The sequence below is a fragment of the Branchiostoma belcheri genome, unplaced genomic scaffold (genome assembly GCF_001625305.1).
Source record: "Branchiostoma belcheri isolate BF01 breed outbred unplaced genomic scaffold, Haploidv18h27 scaffold105, whole genome shotgun sequence".
NCBI classification, from domain to species: Eukaryota; Metazoa; Chordata; class Leptocardii; order Amphioxiformes; family Branchiostomatidae; genus Branchiostoma; species Branchiostoma belcheri.
This window is the reverse complement of record NW_017802436.1, coordinates 176,107-195,002: the sequence shown is the minus strand read 5'-3', so window position 1 is coordinate 195,002 and position 18,896 is coordinate 176,107. Positions and strand designations below refer to the sequence as shown.

The 18,896-nt window shown below is 44.1% G+C and overlaps 2 protein-coding genes across 6 annotated transcripts; one reads left to right on the top strand and one right to left on the bottom strand.

The window, feature by feature from the left end:
- Positions 1 to 379: 379 nt before the first annotated feature.
- On the bottom strand, positions 380 to 15,471 carry LOC109477710 (protein argonaute-2-like). Of its 5 annotated transcripts, none has more exons than XM_019779059.1 (21): positions 14,995 to 15,471; positions 12,183 to 12,384; positions 10,908 to 11,025; positions 10,523 to 10,707; positions 10,118 to 10,254; positions 9,616 to 9,750; positions 8,776 to 8,875; positions 8,348 to 8,431; positions 8,047 to 8,110; positions 7,694 to 7,765; positions 7,451 to 7,498; positions 6,976 to 7,107; positions 6,229 to 6,362; positions 5,280 to 5,464; positions 4,729 to 4,888; positions 4,360 to 4,450; positions 3,280 to 3,474; positions 2,890 to 3,024; positions 2,238 to 2,339; positions 1,274 to 1,473; positions 380 to 636 (listed from the first exon to the last, which is right to left on the bottom strand). In XM_019779059.1, exons 1-21 carry the CDS (start codon positions 15,068 to 15,070, stop codon positions 528 to 530), a joined length of 2,664 nt encoding a protein of 887 aa, XP_019634618.1. In that variant the 5' UTR covers positions 15,071 to 15,471; the 3' UTR covers positions 380 to 527. The 5 variants fall into 5 exon arrangements, with proteins under 5 accessions (XP_019634618.1, XP_019634625.1, XP_019634632.1 ...); XM_019779066.1 differs by having other exon boundaries at positions 6,985 to 7,107; XM_019779073.1 differs by having other exon boundaries at positions 8,776 to 8,863.
- Positions 15,472 to 16,310: 839 nt separating this feature from the next.
- LOC109477143 (protein argonaute-3-like) lies at positions 16,311 to 18,663 on the top strand. The gene is made up of 5 exons (XM_019778205.1): positions 16,311 to 16,360; positions 16,584 to 16,715; positions 17,388 to 17,521; positions 17,946 to 18,126; positions 18,509 to 18,663. The coding sequence occupies exons 3-5, from the start codon at positions 17,480 to 17,482 to the stop codon at positions 18,661 to 18,663; spliced, it is 378 nt and encodes a 125-aa protein (XP_019633764.1). The 5' UTR covers positions 16,311 to 16,360; positions 16,584 to 16,715; positions 17,388 to 17,479.
- The last annotated feature ends 233 nt before the right edge of the window (positions 18,664 to 18,896 follow it).

Sequence of the window (18,896 nt, the reverse complement as noted above, 5' to 3'; positions counted from 1 at the left end):
ATACAGACATGTACAGCAAGCACCTCATGAGTATAACTACTACACTACATCTCTACTCACATACATGTACATGAAAACCTGCTTCTCTAAACATCACACCATAAAAATCCGTATCCAGTTGTAGCAACACAATCACTGCTGAAAGACTCGGTGTTTCTCAAAAGCGTCCTGGAAAGTCTCAAATGTTCCTCTTCTTCTTCACACTTTGTGGGTTCATAATTTAACTGGCTGGTATCCATGGTTACTGTATAATAACAAAAGGTATGAAAGACAGGAGGCGGGAAATTTGTCGGTTGAGGTACGGCTGGCTGTTTGGATTGCCATGGTTACCGTTGCCATGGTTACAGTTGCCATGGTTACAGTTGTAACGGTTGCCATGGTTACAGTTGCCACGGTTGCCATGGTTGCAGTTGCCATGGTTACAGTTGCCATGGTTACAGTTGCCATGGTTACAGTTGCCACCATTACCATGGTTATGGTTGCCACAGTTGCCATGGTTACGGTTGCCATGGTTGCAGTTACCATGGTTACGCGAAGTACATGACGCGCAGCGTGTCGGGGTGGACCTCGACGGCCCGAGCCATGTCCATGGGCGTCCGCTCCCCGCTGTCTCCGGACCGGTGGGAGCCCTCCCCGCTGGAAAACAAACAAAATAACTGTTAACATGTTAACATGTCATGCACACACACACACGCGCTCGTACACACCCTCCCCGCTGTCTCCGGACCAGTGGGAGCCCTCCCCGCTGGAAAACTAACTGGTAACATGTCACGCACGCACACGCGCATACACACGCGCATACACACGCTCCTTGCTGTCTCCGGACCGGTGGGAGCCCTCCCCACTGGAAAACAAACAAAATAACAGCTGTTACAGAGCTGTTAAAAAAACTTGTCAGACAACATCACACACACACATGCACGTGGTGAGTGAAAGGTTAAAAGTGAGAGGTTAGGAGCTGATTGGTCGTGGTGAGTGAAAGGTTAAAGGTGAGACGTTAGGAGCTGATTGGTCATGGTGAGTGAAAGGTTAGAGGTGAAGGGTTAAGGTCTGACCTGTCATGGTGAGTGAAAGGTTAAAGGTGAAGGGTTAGGATCTGACCTGTCGTGGTCCTTCTCCACCAGGTGGTAGCGAGCGCGGACCTATGAGTGAAAGGTTAAAGGTGAAGGTTCAGAGCTGACCTGTCATGGTGAGTGAAGGGTTAAAGGTGAAGGGTTAGGATCTGACCTGTCGTGGCGAGTGAAAGGTTAAAGGTGAAGGATTATGACCTGACCTGTCGTGGTCCTTCTCCACCAGGTGGTAGCGCGCGCGGAAGGCGACGAGGTGAGCGTAGTATGCGGGGGCGGGGATGGAGACACTCCGGGTGCAGCGGACGTACGTGTGACACAGCTGGTACGTCAGCATCTGCAGGTCGTCTGCAGCGAAGTTGTTGTCATCCCAGAGGACATGGTAATGGGACGGTCTACTCGTGCCCTGGGGGGGGGGGTAAGGAATAAAGTTAACATTATACATGAGATACTGGCTACATGTACATAAAACCGTGAAATAAATGAAATTGTCCCAAATCTTTTAAACATCATCTGTTATCATCACAGAGGACGTGGTAATAGAACGGTCTACTCGTGCCCTGGGGGGGGGGGGAGGAATCAATGTTACAAAACGGGAAGTATATGTATTGTATTATCTCAGATACATGGATTGGGAATCAAAACCCTGACTACACAATCCACGTACATGTACATGTACAACACTCCATCTTACATGGCTGCACAGGTAGAAGTCGGACTCGGTACGATGTATTGGTTTGGGAATCAAACCCCAAATCTCACGAATGCCATACATGTACAACACTCCAGCCTACCTGTATACCAGCATGGCTGCATACTTTTAGGAAGAAGTTGAACTCTTTGAGAATGTACATGTACTATTATACTACTATCTCAGACCGACACATGGATTAGGAATCGAACCCTTCAGTTTGTTTTTGTTTCAGTTTTTTATTCGCACTTTAAAATAAACGTAACAATACAGATACAAGAAAATATAAATAAAATGTAACAGTGCAGGGAGGCCGGAAGCATAAAATGCTTATGAGGAGGCCTCCCTTAATAACATGATTAACAATTCAAATAAATCAGATAAATAAGAAATAACTTAATAATTAGGTAACGGGTAAATGAAACAAAACAATAAAATACCTTGACTTCACAGTCTCTAAATATAAAACTCCATCTCACCTGTATACCAGCATGGCTGCATAGGTAGAAGTCAAACTCCGTTGGATGTGTGATGCCGACATCTACCGTGGTCCCCGCTGGGATGTTCCCACTCTTCCCAATCTATCATAACATAAATCAAAGAAACTAGCTGAACACAACATTCCTTCCAAACATTAGCGGGGAAAAATGACACTAAAACTCTCAGTGACACTTACAATGTACATTGTTACCGAATGAGTTAATGAGTTTACTGTTAGCTCATGACTTTAGAACTGTTACAACAGAATGTATGCAGCCAGTACATGGATATGCCAAAAAATGCCACAATCGAAAGAGCCATACAACTGTATGGCGAAGAAAATTTCATGGGTGTGGACATGTGAACCGCCACAACAACCTGGCTAAGACCATCATTCTTCCACAGAACGCTGAAGGGAAACACGGCGAGGCAGACAGAAGAAAGTCTGGCTGGATAACATCAAGGACTGGACGTCCCTCACCGTCCCACAACTCCTGACAGCAGCCCAAGACAGGAGGACCTGGCTACATCTCTGCAAAGTCTGCCTTGTCCCCCCAACGACTAGTGTCGGTCATGGGACTACATGTAGGTAGGTTACTTTGTTTCATCCTACCAAATTTGCCTTAAAAGCCTAAAACCCGTGGTCCTGACCTGTTCCTTCTTGTCGGAGCAGAAGAGCCGGGTGTGATGCCGCTTCTGCACCACGATGAAGGTCACGCCCGGCTCGTAGCCGATCTCCAGTCGCACGCACGCCTCACGGATCGCTCGCAGCTCGTGCCACAAAACCTGGGGGGGGGGATAAAGCTGGTTTATTTGATCAGAATCATAAAATACAACACACCAAGGGCTCCACAATACAATTATTATCATTATAATCATAGTAAAAACATTGTAATATTTAAGAAAGTCCTACATCAGGTTCTATGCAGTGGGTTTTGAAGCAGGTGGCGCTTATAAAGGACTGCCCTTGCCTAACCCCTGACCCTGTGCCTACCCCTGATCCCTGACCTTCACCCCTGACCTTCACCCCTGACCCCTGACCTGTTGGAACTGCCCCTCGCTGACCCCGTCGCGGTACATGATGATGCGGGTGGGTTTGAAGCGGGTGGACTTGTAGAACTGGATGAGCAGTTCGCGGACCATGGAGGCCAGGTCGGCGATAATCTCCTGCCGGTGCGTCTGGATACGGACGGTCGCCGCGTAGCGGCTCGGGTGGGCGTCCATGCTTCCTACAACCTAACGGGACAACGGGAGGGTAAGGACTAAGTCACACACAAGTCATGTTACCGGCTCCGGTGGGCATCCATGCTCCCTACAACCTGCAAAATCCACACAGAAGTAAGATATACACAAGTCACGGTACAAGCACAGCTACAGATCATCCATGCTTGGGGCGTACCGGCTAGGATGGGCGTCCATGATGATGATGCTAGTAACACACTTTTCAACCATGCTCAAGTCACACGTAATCATTCCAACATTCAAAGAAAAAGATTGAAGTGAAGTGTGATTGAAGCGAAGTTTTTTGGACATACAGCAGCGATAGAAGGTTTCCTCTTATCCTGGTCAGGAGATGCTACTTAGAAGTAAAGTTACACACTTTTCAAATATGCACCAGTGAATAATCATTCAAACATGCCAAGACTGAGCACGTCGGCAGAACGTACTGCACCTGCATGAAACCCTGATTTTTCACAGTTTTCATTGAGTGTTTGGTCAACGCTGTATTTTCACGTTACGTTGCAGAGGATATCTTTTCTGACACAACATTTTCAGAAGCTACAGTAACTGGTAACTGTAATGTCAACCTTATGTACTCGAATACGACTTTACATGACACATTCTGTCGACGTGCTATGCACAGTACACAGGTTTCGCGCAGGAGAAGTACATTCTGCCGACGTGCTTTCAAACCATGAGTCACACAGAAGAGACAGTCTGCCACAGTGTGTGTGAAGTGACATACAGCAGCGATAGAAGGTTTCCTGCCATCCCCGGCCGGTGGATGTGTCACATCGGCCCCCAGGAAAACCACCGGCTCCAGGAAAATGTGAGGGCTGGAAGAGAGGAGAGGGGGTGAGCGGGTTGCTATGGTAACGTGAGGTTTCTATGGAAACGTACCGCGGCGATGGAGGGCTTCTTCTCGTCGCCTGCGGGTGGGTGGGTCACGTCCGCTCCCAGGAAGATCACCGGTTCACGGAACACCCGAGGTCTGGAGGGGGGGAAAACATGTACAGTCTCCAACATACAATTATTAAATAAATGCAGTGGAAGATGAATTTACCCACTTGTTGTATAATATGTGGGTTCTTCAATTTTAGTAGTAAAATTGTTTTCTCGTGGTAGGGTATAGTGGGAAAGGGAGCATTTTGAACACGGTGGTAAGTAATTGTTTTCTGATATCGTCATAAAATGGACAATTAGAGATGAAAAGATGGGCAACCCTGGCTGTCGTTTATACAGCTGAAGCAATGAAGTAAATAAAAATACCGTATATGTGGCACGAGAATGTTGTTGACTCCTCCCAGCTTGACGTTGATCTTGAGGCACAGGTTGGAGAGCGTCTGCGGAGACGTCTTGATCACGTTCTTCACCTGGACGCACTGCGTGGCCACGCCTAGCAACGTGTCTCCCACCCGCTTCACCTCAGCTGAAGGGAACAACAAAACTTGTCAACAACAACAACAACACAGTGACCCTAACCCCTCAACCCTAACCCCTCAACCCTAACCTCCACCCGCTTCACCTCCGCTAAAGGGAAAAACAAAAGTCGTCAACAACAACACCCTGGCCCTGACCTGTAAACCCTAACCCCTCCACCCTAACCCCTCCACCCTAACCCCTCCACCCTGACCCCTTCACCCTGACCTCTCAACCCTGACCCCTCAACCATAACACCCAACCCTAACCAGCTACAAGCCATATTTACTTGTTTGTTTAGGTGCTTAGTATACATATTTGTTCCTTACCATAGACAGGTGTTTTGCCAGGTAGCTCCTAGTTTGTTTGTTTGTTTACACGTTTGTTTGTTTGCTCCTTACCGTAGACAGGTGTTTTGCCAGGTAAGACCACCAGGATCAGCTGCAGGCCCTGGAAGGTGTTTTTCAGGTAGCGGAACATTTTCTCCACCTGGTCTGCTCCGGTGGCGTACTTACAGAAACACGGCTGGCCCAGGATGGGCATGCCTGCGTCATTCGAGATTCTCTGCAGTGACTGTGTGAAATTTCTGCAGCAGAGGGAAAAACAGCACCATTTTTTTTTAAAATACAGCTAACATTCTGTAATGAATCATGAGACTTCCTGCTGCAGGAACCATGAGAAATTTCTGCAGCAGAGGGAAAACAAAATAACTGTTAAACTTTTAAAGCAGCTCAGAAAACATAAGAAACACGGCTGGCCCAGGATGGGCATGCCTGCGTCATTCGAGATCCGCTGAAGGGACTGCATGAAATTTCTGCAGCAGGGGGAGAATTGTAGTACTATTAATGATATAATTATACATGACATTGTACTAAGAAAAAAAAGCTAGCAAACACTAGTTGGGCAGCCTTCTGTATCTACAGCAAAAGGGTCTGCAGTTTTTTCTAGGGTCAGTCGGGAAACAGGAAACACAACATTTTTTACGCCAAAAAGCAGTTACTCAAGTACAACCGGTACAACATTTTTTGCCTATAGGCCTAATAAAAGTATACAACTCCCATATCTACCACTTCTGAGACATGGGCTGTGACGGCAGAGGATATACTAACTCCATGAGGCCATGGTGAAATAGATGTGCTCCAAAACCCTTGAGGTCCAAAGAAAAAATGGTTTGACAACATAAGGGAGGACTTCCACCACTTGAACCTAGTAGACGTAACATCAACCCACAGGACAGAGCCAAGTGGCGTGCTGCCATCAAGCCTCAGTATTGCAGTGCAAGCATGTCTAACCCTCGGAAGATGGGGAACAACAGACGATAAACCGGACAGTACTAGTGTGTGTGCGTACCTAAGTGCCTGCTCGCTGCACTGCCTCTGTGGGGCGAAGCATGCCATCGCCCAGACGCGGATCTCGATCCCGGTGTGGAACTGTTTCCCGCGCATGTCCCACACACCCTGGTTAGGTACAACCGTCGCCCGAGTCTGCAGAATTGGTACAGCACAGTACAAATTAGTGATACTTCGATAAAGGTTATAATTACTAGACATCCAGGCAATGAAATACACAAGAAAACTGTTACAGTAGTATTATATTTACTACTATAGATTTGGAAAACTGTTAGTAACACATGTTCCAAGTAGAATGCTCTACCTTTTGTCAGTACATTTTTGTAGTAGTTAGTGTCACTGTTTTCTTGTGAATCAACATGGTATGGTAGCATCAAGAATAACAAATAATTAAAATTGTACTGTCTGACAGGCCTAACCTACATGTAGACACTTGCACTATATTTCAATTTGACAATCAAACTACTCTACTAGCAAACACACAGCAACCCCCCCCCCCAGACAAGGAAATACTCAAATACTGATGGAAGACATTAAAGATAACAAAATTAAAGCAGAACATCTGTCTCTACATCCTTGCTTATTTCTAAATTTTGATATACAAATTAAAAAGTTTTTTGGAATCCTTATTCTTTTGTGCCGATCGCAAAATGTATCTTAAATTTCATGACCTTCATCAGTATTTGACCTTCACCTTGCCATGCCCCCCCCATGCCCTTATAACCCGGGGTCAGAGTGCGCCGTTTACATTGTTTACCCTGCCTCCGTACTGCAGCATCGGGGGGTCAAGGACACGACCTTCAATCTCCGCCATGTCCGTCGAGATGTTGATCCCAAAGTCACGCACGTAGGGGTCAGAGTTGAAGTTTGCTTTCTGCATCTGAAGATGAATTTTTAAAAAAATATAGAAAGGTAACATTGTCAAAGCAAAATTAATGCATAGTGTTTTCTTTCACATTGTCTAGCAGTCTACATGTAGCTTAACAAACTACTGTACAGTTGCTGTAACAGTAACTGCTCCAAGTGTGCCCTGATACATAATGTAACCCGACACCACAGGGTGCCTGCTACAGCACTAGTTACCATGGTGACAGACGCCTGGTCCAGGGCATTGCCATATCATTTACAACTGACGCAAGTTGAGTGGAATTTTTTTTCTAGAACAAAAAACACAGAAACTTTATTCTAACTCCTGAAATTGTTCAGGAAAATCTTTCACTCACCAACTTGATGATTTCTTTTTCTCTGTCCGGTGCAGACCGAGCTGTGGCCTGTGGAAAGCACAAAATTTACGATGAGCATTTTTATTTCAATGTCACTGCAGGGCAAAAAAAGTCAAAGGTCTACGACCTGATTAAAACATAAAATTATTTGAAAATATTGTTTAAAAAATGCCAGCAGGACAAGGGTTAAAATTTGTAACAAATAAGGCATTATGGGTAGATATTAAAACTTCGGTGTGAGACCTTGATCATGGTGGAGGTCTGCATGTCCGTCAGCTTCTTGATGCACCGTTGCCCGGCAACAATGTTACACACCTGCAGCCATTGGTCGAAAACAGAGCAGTATGCAAATTAGCCGGTAACGGTGTAAAAAGTAACAGAGTGATCGAATGCAGGATTGAACTATCTTAGACTTGGCATCACAAAGTACAGATAATCAGCTAATAAAGTTAGCACTGAATGGCAGCCGCTCCAGACCCTTGCGATTAAGCCCCAATAACTGTAAGCTCCTCACAATTCAGGCCTTGGCTGCAAAGAGAGTAGCCGGCCCACCCAATAAGATATATTGTATACTTAGATTAAGTAGGTAACCTCACCTCCAGAGGAAGGTAGGTGTGTTTCTGCTCCTGTCCCACTTGTAGACAGGGTAGGTGGGGAAACCTGCAGAAAGTTCATTATGTTAATTAATTATCAAGTATTAACAATTAACAAAGAGGCCCAATAGTTCAGATGTCCAATAGTTCACATGTCTACCTAAAACAAATAGTTACCCACATAAATATGATGGCAAACACAGCAACAAAAATTGCAGAAGTATCACCAAAATATGTACTTTGGAGCAACATGGTAAATTTGAAAAACACAATTGAAAAAAATACGATGAATCAGTTGACTCACTCGAGTTTCCTCTTGTGTCTCTCCAGGAAGTATTTTGCCACGGTGCACTCCACTGTTCTACCATCCTCCAGCTGCAGGGGGAACCTGAAGGTGGAACACAGACAAATCTCATCAGTAAAGTGACTCTGTTCACACAATTCAGTCTCAGAGGTTTTTATTCATCTGTCATTGTTTACTCACACACACACACACACACACACACACACACACACACACACACACACACACACACACACACACAAACACACACACAGACACACACGCACACACACACACACACACGCGCACACACACGCACGCAGACACACACACAAGCACACACACATGCACACACACACACAGACACACGCACACAGACACACAATCACACACACACACAATCACAATCACACACACACACACACACACACATCAACAATCAAACTCACGTCTGTGTCTGTGCAGGTCTGCGCGTGACGTTACAGACACGATATTTCCTCTTCATCTGTCCACAGTGAGTGATCTCCACCTTCAGACCTGCAGTCGAACCAGGAGAACATGCGGGGAAACAGACAGTGGGTAAATAGCTTCATTTTGCAAACAAATAAACAAAGCCAGAAAGTATGTAACAGGCATTGGGTAAATAGCTTCATTTTGCTAACGAATAAACATTACAAACAAACAAACAAACAAAACAGGCATTGGGTAAATAGCTTCATTTTGCTAACAAATAAACAAACAAAACAGGCATTGGTAAATAGCTTCAATTTGCAAACAAATAAACAAAGCCAGAAAGTATGTAACAGGCATTGGGTAAATAGCTTAATTTTGCTAACAAACAAACAAACATTCAAACAAACAAACAAGGCCAGAAAGTATTAACAGGCATTGGGTAAATAGCTTAATTTTGCCAACAAATAAACAAACAAACAAAATAGGCATTGGTAAATACCTTCATTTTGCTAACAAACAAACAAAAGCTTCCTTTTGCAAATAAACAAAGCCAAAAAGTATGTAACAGGCATTGGGTAAATAGCTTCATTTTGCAAACAAACAAACAAACAAAACAAGAAAGGTAACATTTGCAAACCAAATGCATAATGTTTACCTTCACATGGGTTCGATCTAGACTAACAAACTACTGCTCTGTTTATTCTTACTCAAACACATTTATATATTTGGTGACCAGCCCCTCCAACTCTGTCCTGCCACTTGCTACATAAAGTAACCCAAAACCACAGGGTGTCTGCTACAGCACCAGTTACCAGGAAATCAAATTATCAACCAACCTTTAATTTCCTTGGTGAACTTGACCCTTTGGGAATCAGTGAGAGGTCGTCTCTGTTCGTTGATGTCTCTGATATCCAGAACTTCACACATGAACTCTATAACAGGCTGGGCCTTGTAAAACGCTGTGGCTGAAACTGTAGGGGGCAAAGGATATAGGTTATAGGTTAAAGGTCAAGAACTTCACACATGAACTCTATAACAGGCTTGGCCTTGTAAAACACTGTGGCTGAAACTGTAGGGGGCAAAGATTAAATGTTAAAGGTTAAAGGTCAAGTTTTTCAGACAAACTCTATAACAGGCTGGGCCTGTTATGGCTGTTATGGCTAGAATGTTGTGGCTGAAACTGTGGAGGTGCAAAGTCACACTTCAAAGTCACACTTCAAAGAAGCCACGTGACAAGCCTCACTGGGTCAGTCTACTGAGGAAGACCAGAGTGACTGGTCGAAAGGCGGAAAGCTCTGAGTGAGAGATCTTTGTTGTGTTTTAACTTTAAACACATACCATCTATGTTGAGCATCATTTTCCACTGTGAGGGTCTGACGCTCTGGTGAAACCCGAACCAGACCTCGCGACCTCCGCCCAGCGGGTGGCTGTAACCTTCAGGAGACGAGAAGAACGAGCGACCTACAGGGGTGTACCTGGGGCAAAGGTCAGAGGTCATGTGTCATAGGTCAGATCCTAGGATATGCCCTTATAATTAATGTTGAACATTTTATCTAAGAATCTTGTAAATGTGCGGAAAACTTTACAAAATTCAAGCAGTACAAGTGACCACCTCTACATAAGGACCACCTGACCAATGTGAGTGACCACTTTTTGGTGGTGTCGCTTTCTTAAATTCTCCAAACAGCTAGGGAAGACATTTTAACAAAAAAAAAAAACAGCGCAGTGAAATCCCAAACTCACGTCATGGAGGGCAGGTGTCGCATTACGACGTCGAGCGCCTGGATGGCCTCGAACGGAATGGCGGCCAGACGACCTTCAAGAGCCTGCTCCAGTGTGTACAGGCTGACCTTGGCCACCCACTTGATTGACACCTTGAAGTGGCGATCTTTTCCCCCGTCACCCGGTAACGTTACATCTAGCTCCACCTGCGGTTGGGATGGAAATTTTAAAAAATGAGTCTGTTGGGCTGTAGCCATGGTAATCAACTTGATGGACACTTCAAAGTGACAATCTTTTTTAGTGAAACACGAGACACAACATTTTTTTTCCTCGGCCAAAACCTCTGGACGTGAACTTGAACGTGAGCCTAGGTACGCATCACTACATCACCATGGCAACCACATACCTTCTCCGTTCCGATTGGTAGCGGGTCTCGTGTGTACAGATTTTTCCGCCCGTCAAAGACAGGTCGAAGGTCACCGAAGATGCGATTGTAGGCTTGAACCATCTTTTCTATAATTTCTCTGGAAGAGGAAAGACAGTCTTGCATAGTTAAAAAAAGGTAAAAGTTAAAGAGCCTTCTCGCGTCAAGTGACGCATAGGGCGGCACCCATCTCCGTTCATTAGCCCTGGGCCACACACAGAAGTCACTACAGCAGGGGGCTAGTCCACTGGTAGTGGTGTGTGTTTAACTCCCATACCGTCTTTCCCAAATGCTGAGTGCTAAGCAGAGAAAGCGGGATGTACCATTTTTAAAGTCTTTGGTATATGACTCGGCCGGGGATCGAACTCACGACCTACCGAATGCAAGGTGAACACTCTACCCACTTGGCCATTGCACTGATAGACATAGTTAGACACCACAATAATATTTTTTTGGTGCTCCAAGACTAATATCAATCTGTATGAAAAAAGGAAGAATCTTGCTACAAAAAATTATGTCATTCTAATACACTGCTGTGACAACTACTATAACAACTGTACATAGCATGTCAGAAAAAAGTTAAAAGTACAAGAAATTGTGTGACTTTAGCTTATTGGCTCTTAGGACATTTACAGTCATACATTCACATATAATCACAAGTTCCCTTGCTGAAATCCATGTATAATTGAAGGAGATATTCTGCATTTGCTAGCAAATATTGTGTTCACCTGTTAACTCTCCTTGGACATTTATCATTCTGGCATGATGTTAACATCGTAGTCTACTATTTTCCATCAACAAATTGGAATCTAGTGAAAATCACCCAGACAGAACAGGGCAAGCAAGCTGCTCCCCCTCTCTCCAAAATCCTAGCACCTCTCCAAAAATCAATGTGCAACTTAACATGTAGGGTTTTCTCTTACATACATAATTCATGAAAATTAGCTGATTATTCATCAACCCATTGATGGAGCAGTGAGTCCTCTCGTTAAATTCTGGGGAGACCCTAGCAGAAATACTGAGAGAGGAAAATAAAGGGTGATATTCTACATTTGCTAGCAACTATTGTGTTCACCTGTTAACTCTCCTGGGACATTTATCCGGCATGATGTTAACGTCGTAGTGTTTGAATTAGTTTTACTATTTTCCATCAATCTAGTGAATACTAGTATCATTATCACCCTAACAGATTGATAAATACTGAGGTGGAAAAATAAAGGGTGATATTCTACATTTGCTAGCAAATATTGTGTTCACCTGTTAACTCTCCTGGGACACTTATCCGGCATGATGTTAATGTCGTAGTGGTGAATGTCTCCCTTCGGCATCGACACTTTGAAGTGATTGGCTCTCAGCAGGATCCGTCGCCCGTGGTTACCGATGTCGGGTCGTCGGGGGCAACGGAACAGGTCCATGGGCGAGGAGTGGACGGGGGGCGCAACGGGCGTGGGAAAACCGACTGCGGCGAGAACAACATGGCGGCATGAAGTCGAGGAAAATTAGAAATACTAGTAACACTAGAAAGGTAACATTTGCAAAGTATTGCATAATGTTTACCTTCGCATATGGTCTGCTCTGTTAATTCTTTAACTCAAACACATTCTAGCATATGGTGACAGCCTGACAGGAGTCTACATGTAAATCCCTCCTGCTATGAAATTGCAACATGATATAACCCAACACCAGTTACCATGGTGACAGACATCACCTGACCTTTGGTGTTCAACCTTTTCTAGCTCCATTATCTGACACCTGAGTGATAAAACGTTGTGCTATCAGTTTTCTAACATTGACATTGAAAACAAAAGTGTCCTCATGCAAGTTTTACTTGGTTAAAAAACAATAGTCTAAGTTGGATCACTAGAGATTGCCAAAGTCTAATAAAAAAAAGATTTTAAAAAAAAGATAATCCCTTGCTACCATACCTATCAACCCTAATTTTTTCAGAACTGAAACAGGAAACACAGCATTTTTTTCCTAGGCCCGACATACTTTTATGTATGTTCAGCCTAGCTCTATGCCAGCTGAACCAACAAGTACTGTAATTCACTTTATGTTCACGGTAGTAAAATTTCACAGTCTGACTCTGAGAAAAATGTTCATGTTCATGGATCATTCACAATGGCAATGGGCACAAAAATAGAAAATTCAGGAATTATTTCTTACTGTGTAATGATAAGTTCATGGTACAGAAACAACAGTGAACAACAATGAGCATAAAATTATCGTGAAAATATCAGTAATTACAGTATCCAACATTTAAACAACATGATTGACAGCTGCGGGTGGTGTCAGGTTTCACCCATAATGCATCAGTCACACCTGTGACTAACATATGACTCATTCTGATGTAAAGATCTGCAGAAATTCTGCAATTCAGCTGGTCAAGATGAAAACAGAGGGCTCAGGGCTGGGAGGAAAGCTTGAATACATATTATTGTGTAATCTCCAAGCAGATCTTTCGGTTGGGTGGCAAAAGACCGTATCCGTTGGCCATCCTGTATCCATTGGCCGTCCTGTATCCATTTCCCAACCTTCGGTGGCTAATGGACACTCCTCTGGCCAATGGATACTGTCTTGCCAGTCCGAAAGATCTGCTTGGAGATTATATATAGTGTGAAATATTGATGGTGTAAACTTAACGATTGACTGCAAAATAATTTCAACATAACACACCAGCTCCTGTATCTGTATAGCCGGTATAACCATCTTTCGGCGTAACACACCAGCTTCTGTATCTGTATAGCCGGTATAACCATCTTTCGGCGTAACACACCAGCTTCTGTATCTGTATAGCCAGTATTATCTAGACATTGTTTAAAGCTATCTATGCCCCTACTGTACTTGGTGACAGCGAGTTCCACTCTGCGATAGTTCTAGGAAAGTACTACTAATTCCTGAGGTATTCTTGAAGTCAGAGAACGACAGTCATCTTTCCTCAAACAACAATATCTGAGATACAACTGTGCTCCATTGCTCATTCAAAATTCATTTGGGCACCTGTTGTCATTTTGAATGACATGTGTTGAATTCCTTATGAAAGGGGAATATTTCAATGAGGATGTGAAAAATGGCCAACAGCCTGACAATAAAATGCACAGCTGTGCCGCAATCATCTAAATTGGTTCTTTGGGTAAAGTTTTACATCTGAAAATAGCAACATGAATGTTTCATAAATGTAAATTGCAATTCTGGAAATTAAATCTTATCGCGATGCAAATTAAACATGAAGTCATTTCAAACTCAGCGGAAAATGCCGGAAATGCTGACTCACACCATGCACACCTATATTACCTCAGATACAGCCTATCATATATATATGTGTGTGTTACTCACACAAAAAACACACAAAAGATGGTGACTCAGAATACAAACTCCAAGCAGATATGGGGTTGGGCTCTGTTACTGTGTTAGTTTCCTCTGCAGACTATAACACTTACTAGTATATTATATAATTGTATTGTTCTGTTACCTTCACACCTTAAAGGCAGGTGTAAAACCTGTTCACCTGTAGTTAACTCACCTGATCTTTTGTTATTGTTTCAGCTTAAGGTACAATAACAATAACATTAGCAGCTTAACAAAAATATCAGTTATTTTTTCATAAAAAATGAGCTTTTCTATTTTCTGTTACCTTCACCCTTTAAAGGCAGGTGTAACACACAGGTGTAACACCTGTTTACCTGTACATGACTCACCTGGTCCTTTGTTATGGTTTCAATTTAAGGTTACAATAACAATAACATTTAACGTTATATTAAGCTCAGCACATTTGAAACGTTTTTCATCCAAAAGGAACTATTTTGCTTAATTCTATTTTCTGTTACTTTCACACTTCACTCCACCCTCACAGGTGCAACACCTGTCCACCTGCACTCACCTGATCCTTTGTGATTGTTTAAGGTCAAGGTTATAATAACAATAACAATAACAATTCAAAAATGTTTACCTTGAGGATATGGATACATCATTTTTTTCATCAAACATAAACTTTTTCTATTTTCTATATTTTCTTTACCTTTACAACTCCCACACACACGAACAGGTGTAACACCTGTAGTTGCCTCACCTGGTCCAGGTGGTCCGGGTGGCCCAGGTGGCGGCGGGTGGCCCGGGTACTGCTGCTGCCCGAACCCTGGGAACATGATGCCGGCTGGCCCACTGAAAACCGCTCTCGTTCCCAACCCTACACTCCTCCAGACGGGATCTTAATCTTAAGAAACCTTCCTTGGCCCGTCCGATGTCTTCAACTTTAAGACGCGATCATCAAGAAAAAATAATAATAATAACAACAACAACAGCTGCAGCCGGCCTTGTTGTGGTTAAAAATATAAACCCGCAAAATATTTTTCCTCGCAACTCTCCTTTAAATCGCAGTAAATTTCTTATAATCGTCTCGGTTTTGAAGAACTAGGTCCCATGTTGGTCTAGGAATGCACAGATTCCTTGGAAGACGTCTTGGCGGCTAAGAAAGTCCGCTATGTTTTCTTCGTTTCTCTTCCTCGTCTTCTCATCGTAGCTAACAAAAATCCAAAATGGCGGAAGCGCCCCACTGCGCAGCCTGTCCGCGCATTCCCGGAAGTAATGAACCGGACAGCTGTTCAGCTGCAGTACTACAAAACGCCGCTAGAGGTCGCTTCTGTAGGCATCTCCAATGTTGATTTGATTATGGCGGCACAACACAGTATTAGCCCTATGGGGATTTCTATAGTTAAGGACCCCAAAGTGACTCACTTCGACTCACGGAAAATCATACTAGGGTGCACAAGCAAGGTTCAGAATTCTGATATGTTTAATTTCAGAGTGTACAAAATATGTGAAAATGAGCTTGAATTTGCCGGCTAGTTCTCTTCTCGCGCCCTCTTTTATTAGCGCCACTGCGGAGGTCATGGAACTGCAGCCGACGCACAGTACTAGGCGGGACAAGTATCCAAGCGCAAATCTACGCCGACTCAACACGCACCATAATCCAACTTTAACAGTCTCAAAACTGACGTATTCCTCTAACATTTACCACAGGTTCTGTCTCGATGCCATGCACAAAACAATCTCTGCACCCTTCCCTAGTATTGTGTAGCACTACTTTGTGCCCGGACTACTTTTCACTACGGGGTTCGCCCATGAATACTGTGTTGTGCGGATAGGGATAGGGATAGGGATAGGGTTAGGGATAGGGATAGGGATAGGGTTAGGGATGGGGATAGGGTTAGGGATAGGGATGGGGATAGGGATAGGGATATCTTCCCATAATGCCTTCTTTGTTACAAATTTTAACCCTTGTCCTGCTGGCATTTTTTAAACAATATTTTCAAATAATTTATTATGTCTTAATCAGGTCGTAGACCTTGAAATAAAAATGATCATCGTAAATTTTATGCTTTCCACAGGCCACAGCTCGGTCTGCACCGGACAGAGAAAAAGAAATCATCAAGTTGGTGAGTGAAAGATTTCCCGATCAATGTCAGGAGTAGATTAAATTTTCTGTGTTTTTTTTTTTTGTTCTAATCAGTGAAAGAAATAGATCCACTTGACTTGCATCAGTTGTAAATTATATGTCAATCCACTGGACCAGACGTCTGTCACCATGGTAACTGGTGCTGTAGCAGGCACCCTTTGGTGTTGGGTTATAATTACATTTCCAATTTCATTCATCTCCAGATGCAGAAAGCAAACTTCAACTCTGACCCCTACGTGCGTGACTTTGGGATCAACATCTCGACGGACATGGCGGAGATCGAAGGTCGCGTCCTTGACCCCCCGATGCTGCAGTACGGAGGCAGGCTAAACAATGTAAACGGCGCACTCTGACCCCGGGTTATAAGGGCATGGGGGGGGGGGCATGGCAAGGTGAAGGTCAAATACTGATGAGGAAGGTCAAACAGTTATATTTGAATTTAGAAATATTCTGTGATCATTATCCAGTAATAAACATTGTATATTTCAAAAGAACCGAATTTGTGATCAAGCTCAAGAATAGGTCTACTATAACTAGAGATGGGTGTTTCTATAAGTGTTGCCTGCAGCAGCAGCTGTACTTGTTTCTGGCCTAATATTGAAGTCTTCCATCAGTATTTGTCGTTGAATATTTCCTTGTCGGGGGGGGGGGCATTGCTGTGTGTTTGCTTGTGGTAGTGAAGATGTCAAACTAGGCGTAGCATTTAGTTTTCTTTGCTTTGAAGAAATTGAACTAATCACAGAATTCAGCATTACTGGCTCTGAAGTGATGGCATTGTGTAATGTACTGTAAATTTTCTTGTGCTGTTTGAGAAATAAACCAATGATATTGCTCCTGCAGACAGAAAAGCAGGTTTATAAGCACAAACTATTGATTGATATGCAAATAAGTGAAGACAAATATTTAAGTCAAGATAAGGATCATGAAAATTAGTCAAATAGCTCCTGTTGTTTCAGAACAGGAGTAAATAACTGTATAGATAATAGAAACTTTTACCTTTCCCACAGACTCGGGCGACAGTTGTACCTAACCAGGGCGTGTGGGACATGCGAGGGAAACAGTTCCACACCGGGATCGAGATCCGGGTCTGGGCGATGGCATGCTTCGCCCCACAGAGGCAGTGCAGCGAGCAGGCTCTCAGGTACGGAAAAATGTATACTTTTATTAGGCCTATGAGAAAAAGATGTGTTTCCTGTTCCCCGACTGATCCAATAAAAAACTGCTGACCCTACCTTTTTTTGGGATATAAATTTTTCAAGCTGATCAACCTTTTCTAGCTCCATGATCTGACACCCGAGTGTTGAAGCATTTTTTTTCCTAGGCCGTATTATTTTTATTTATAAGATTTGGCTGAAGATACAGAAGGCTGCCCAACTAGTGTTTGCTAACTTTTTTTTTCATTACTGTAACAATTCTCGCTCCCCCTGCTGCAGAAATTTCACGCAGTCACTGCAAAGGATCTCTAACGACGCAGGCATGCCCATCCTGGGCCAGCCGTGCTGTTTCTTTTGTTTTCTAAGCTTCTTTAAAAGTTTAACAGTAATTTTGTTTTCCGTCTACTGCAGAAATTTCACGCAGTCGCTTCAGCGGATCTCAAACGACGCAGGCATGCCCATCCTGGGCCAGCCGTGTTTCTGTACGCCACCGGAGCAGACCAGGTGGAGAAAATGTTCCGCTACCTGAAAAACACCTTCCAGGGCCTGCAGCTGATCCTGGTGGTCTTACCTGGCAAAACACCTGTCTACGGTAAGGAGCAAACAAACAAACAAACGTGTAAACAAACAAACAAACTAGGAGCTACCTGGCAAAAGACCTGTCTATGGTAAGGAACAAACATGTATACTAAGCACCTAAACAAACAAGTGAATATGGCTTGTAGCTGGTTAGGGTTGGGTGTTATGGTTGAGGGGTCAGGGTTGAGAGGTCAGGGTGGAGGGGTCAGGGTGGAGGGGTTAGGGTGGAGGGGTTAGGGTGGAGGGGTTAGGGTTTACAGGTCAGGGCCAGGGTGTTGTTGTTGACGACTTTTGTTTTTCCCTTTAGCGGAGGTGAAGCGGGTGGAGGTTAGGGTTGAGGGGTTAGGGTCACTGTGTTGTTGTTGTTGTTTGACAAGTTTTGTTGTTCCCTTCAGCTGAGGTGAAGCGGGTGGGAGACACGTTGCTAGGCGTGGCCACGCAGTGCGTCCAGGTGAAGAACGTGATCAAGACGTCTCCGCAGACGCTCTCCAACCTGTGCCTCAAGATCAACGTCAAGCTGGGAGGCGTCAACAACATCCTCGTGCTCTAGCCCTAGCCCTAGCCCTACTCCTATCCCTAGCCCTAGCCCTAGCCCTAGCCCTAGCCCTAGCCCTAGCCCTAGCCCTAGCCCTAGCCCTAGCCCTAGCCCTAGCCCTAGCCCTAGCCCCTATCCCTATCCCTATCCCTATCCCTAGTCCTAGCCCTAGCCCTTAGCCCTAGCCCTAGCCCTAGCCCTAGCCCTAGCCCTAGCCCTAGCCCTAGCCCTAGCCCTAGCCCTAGCCC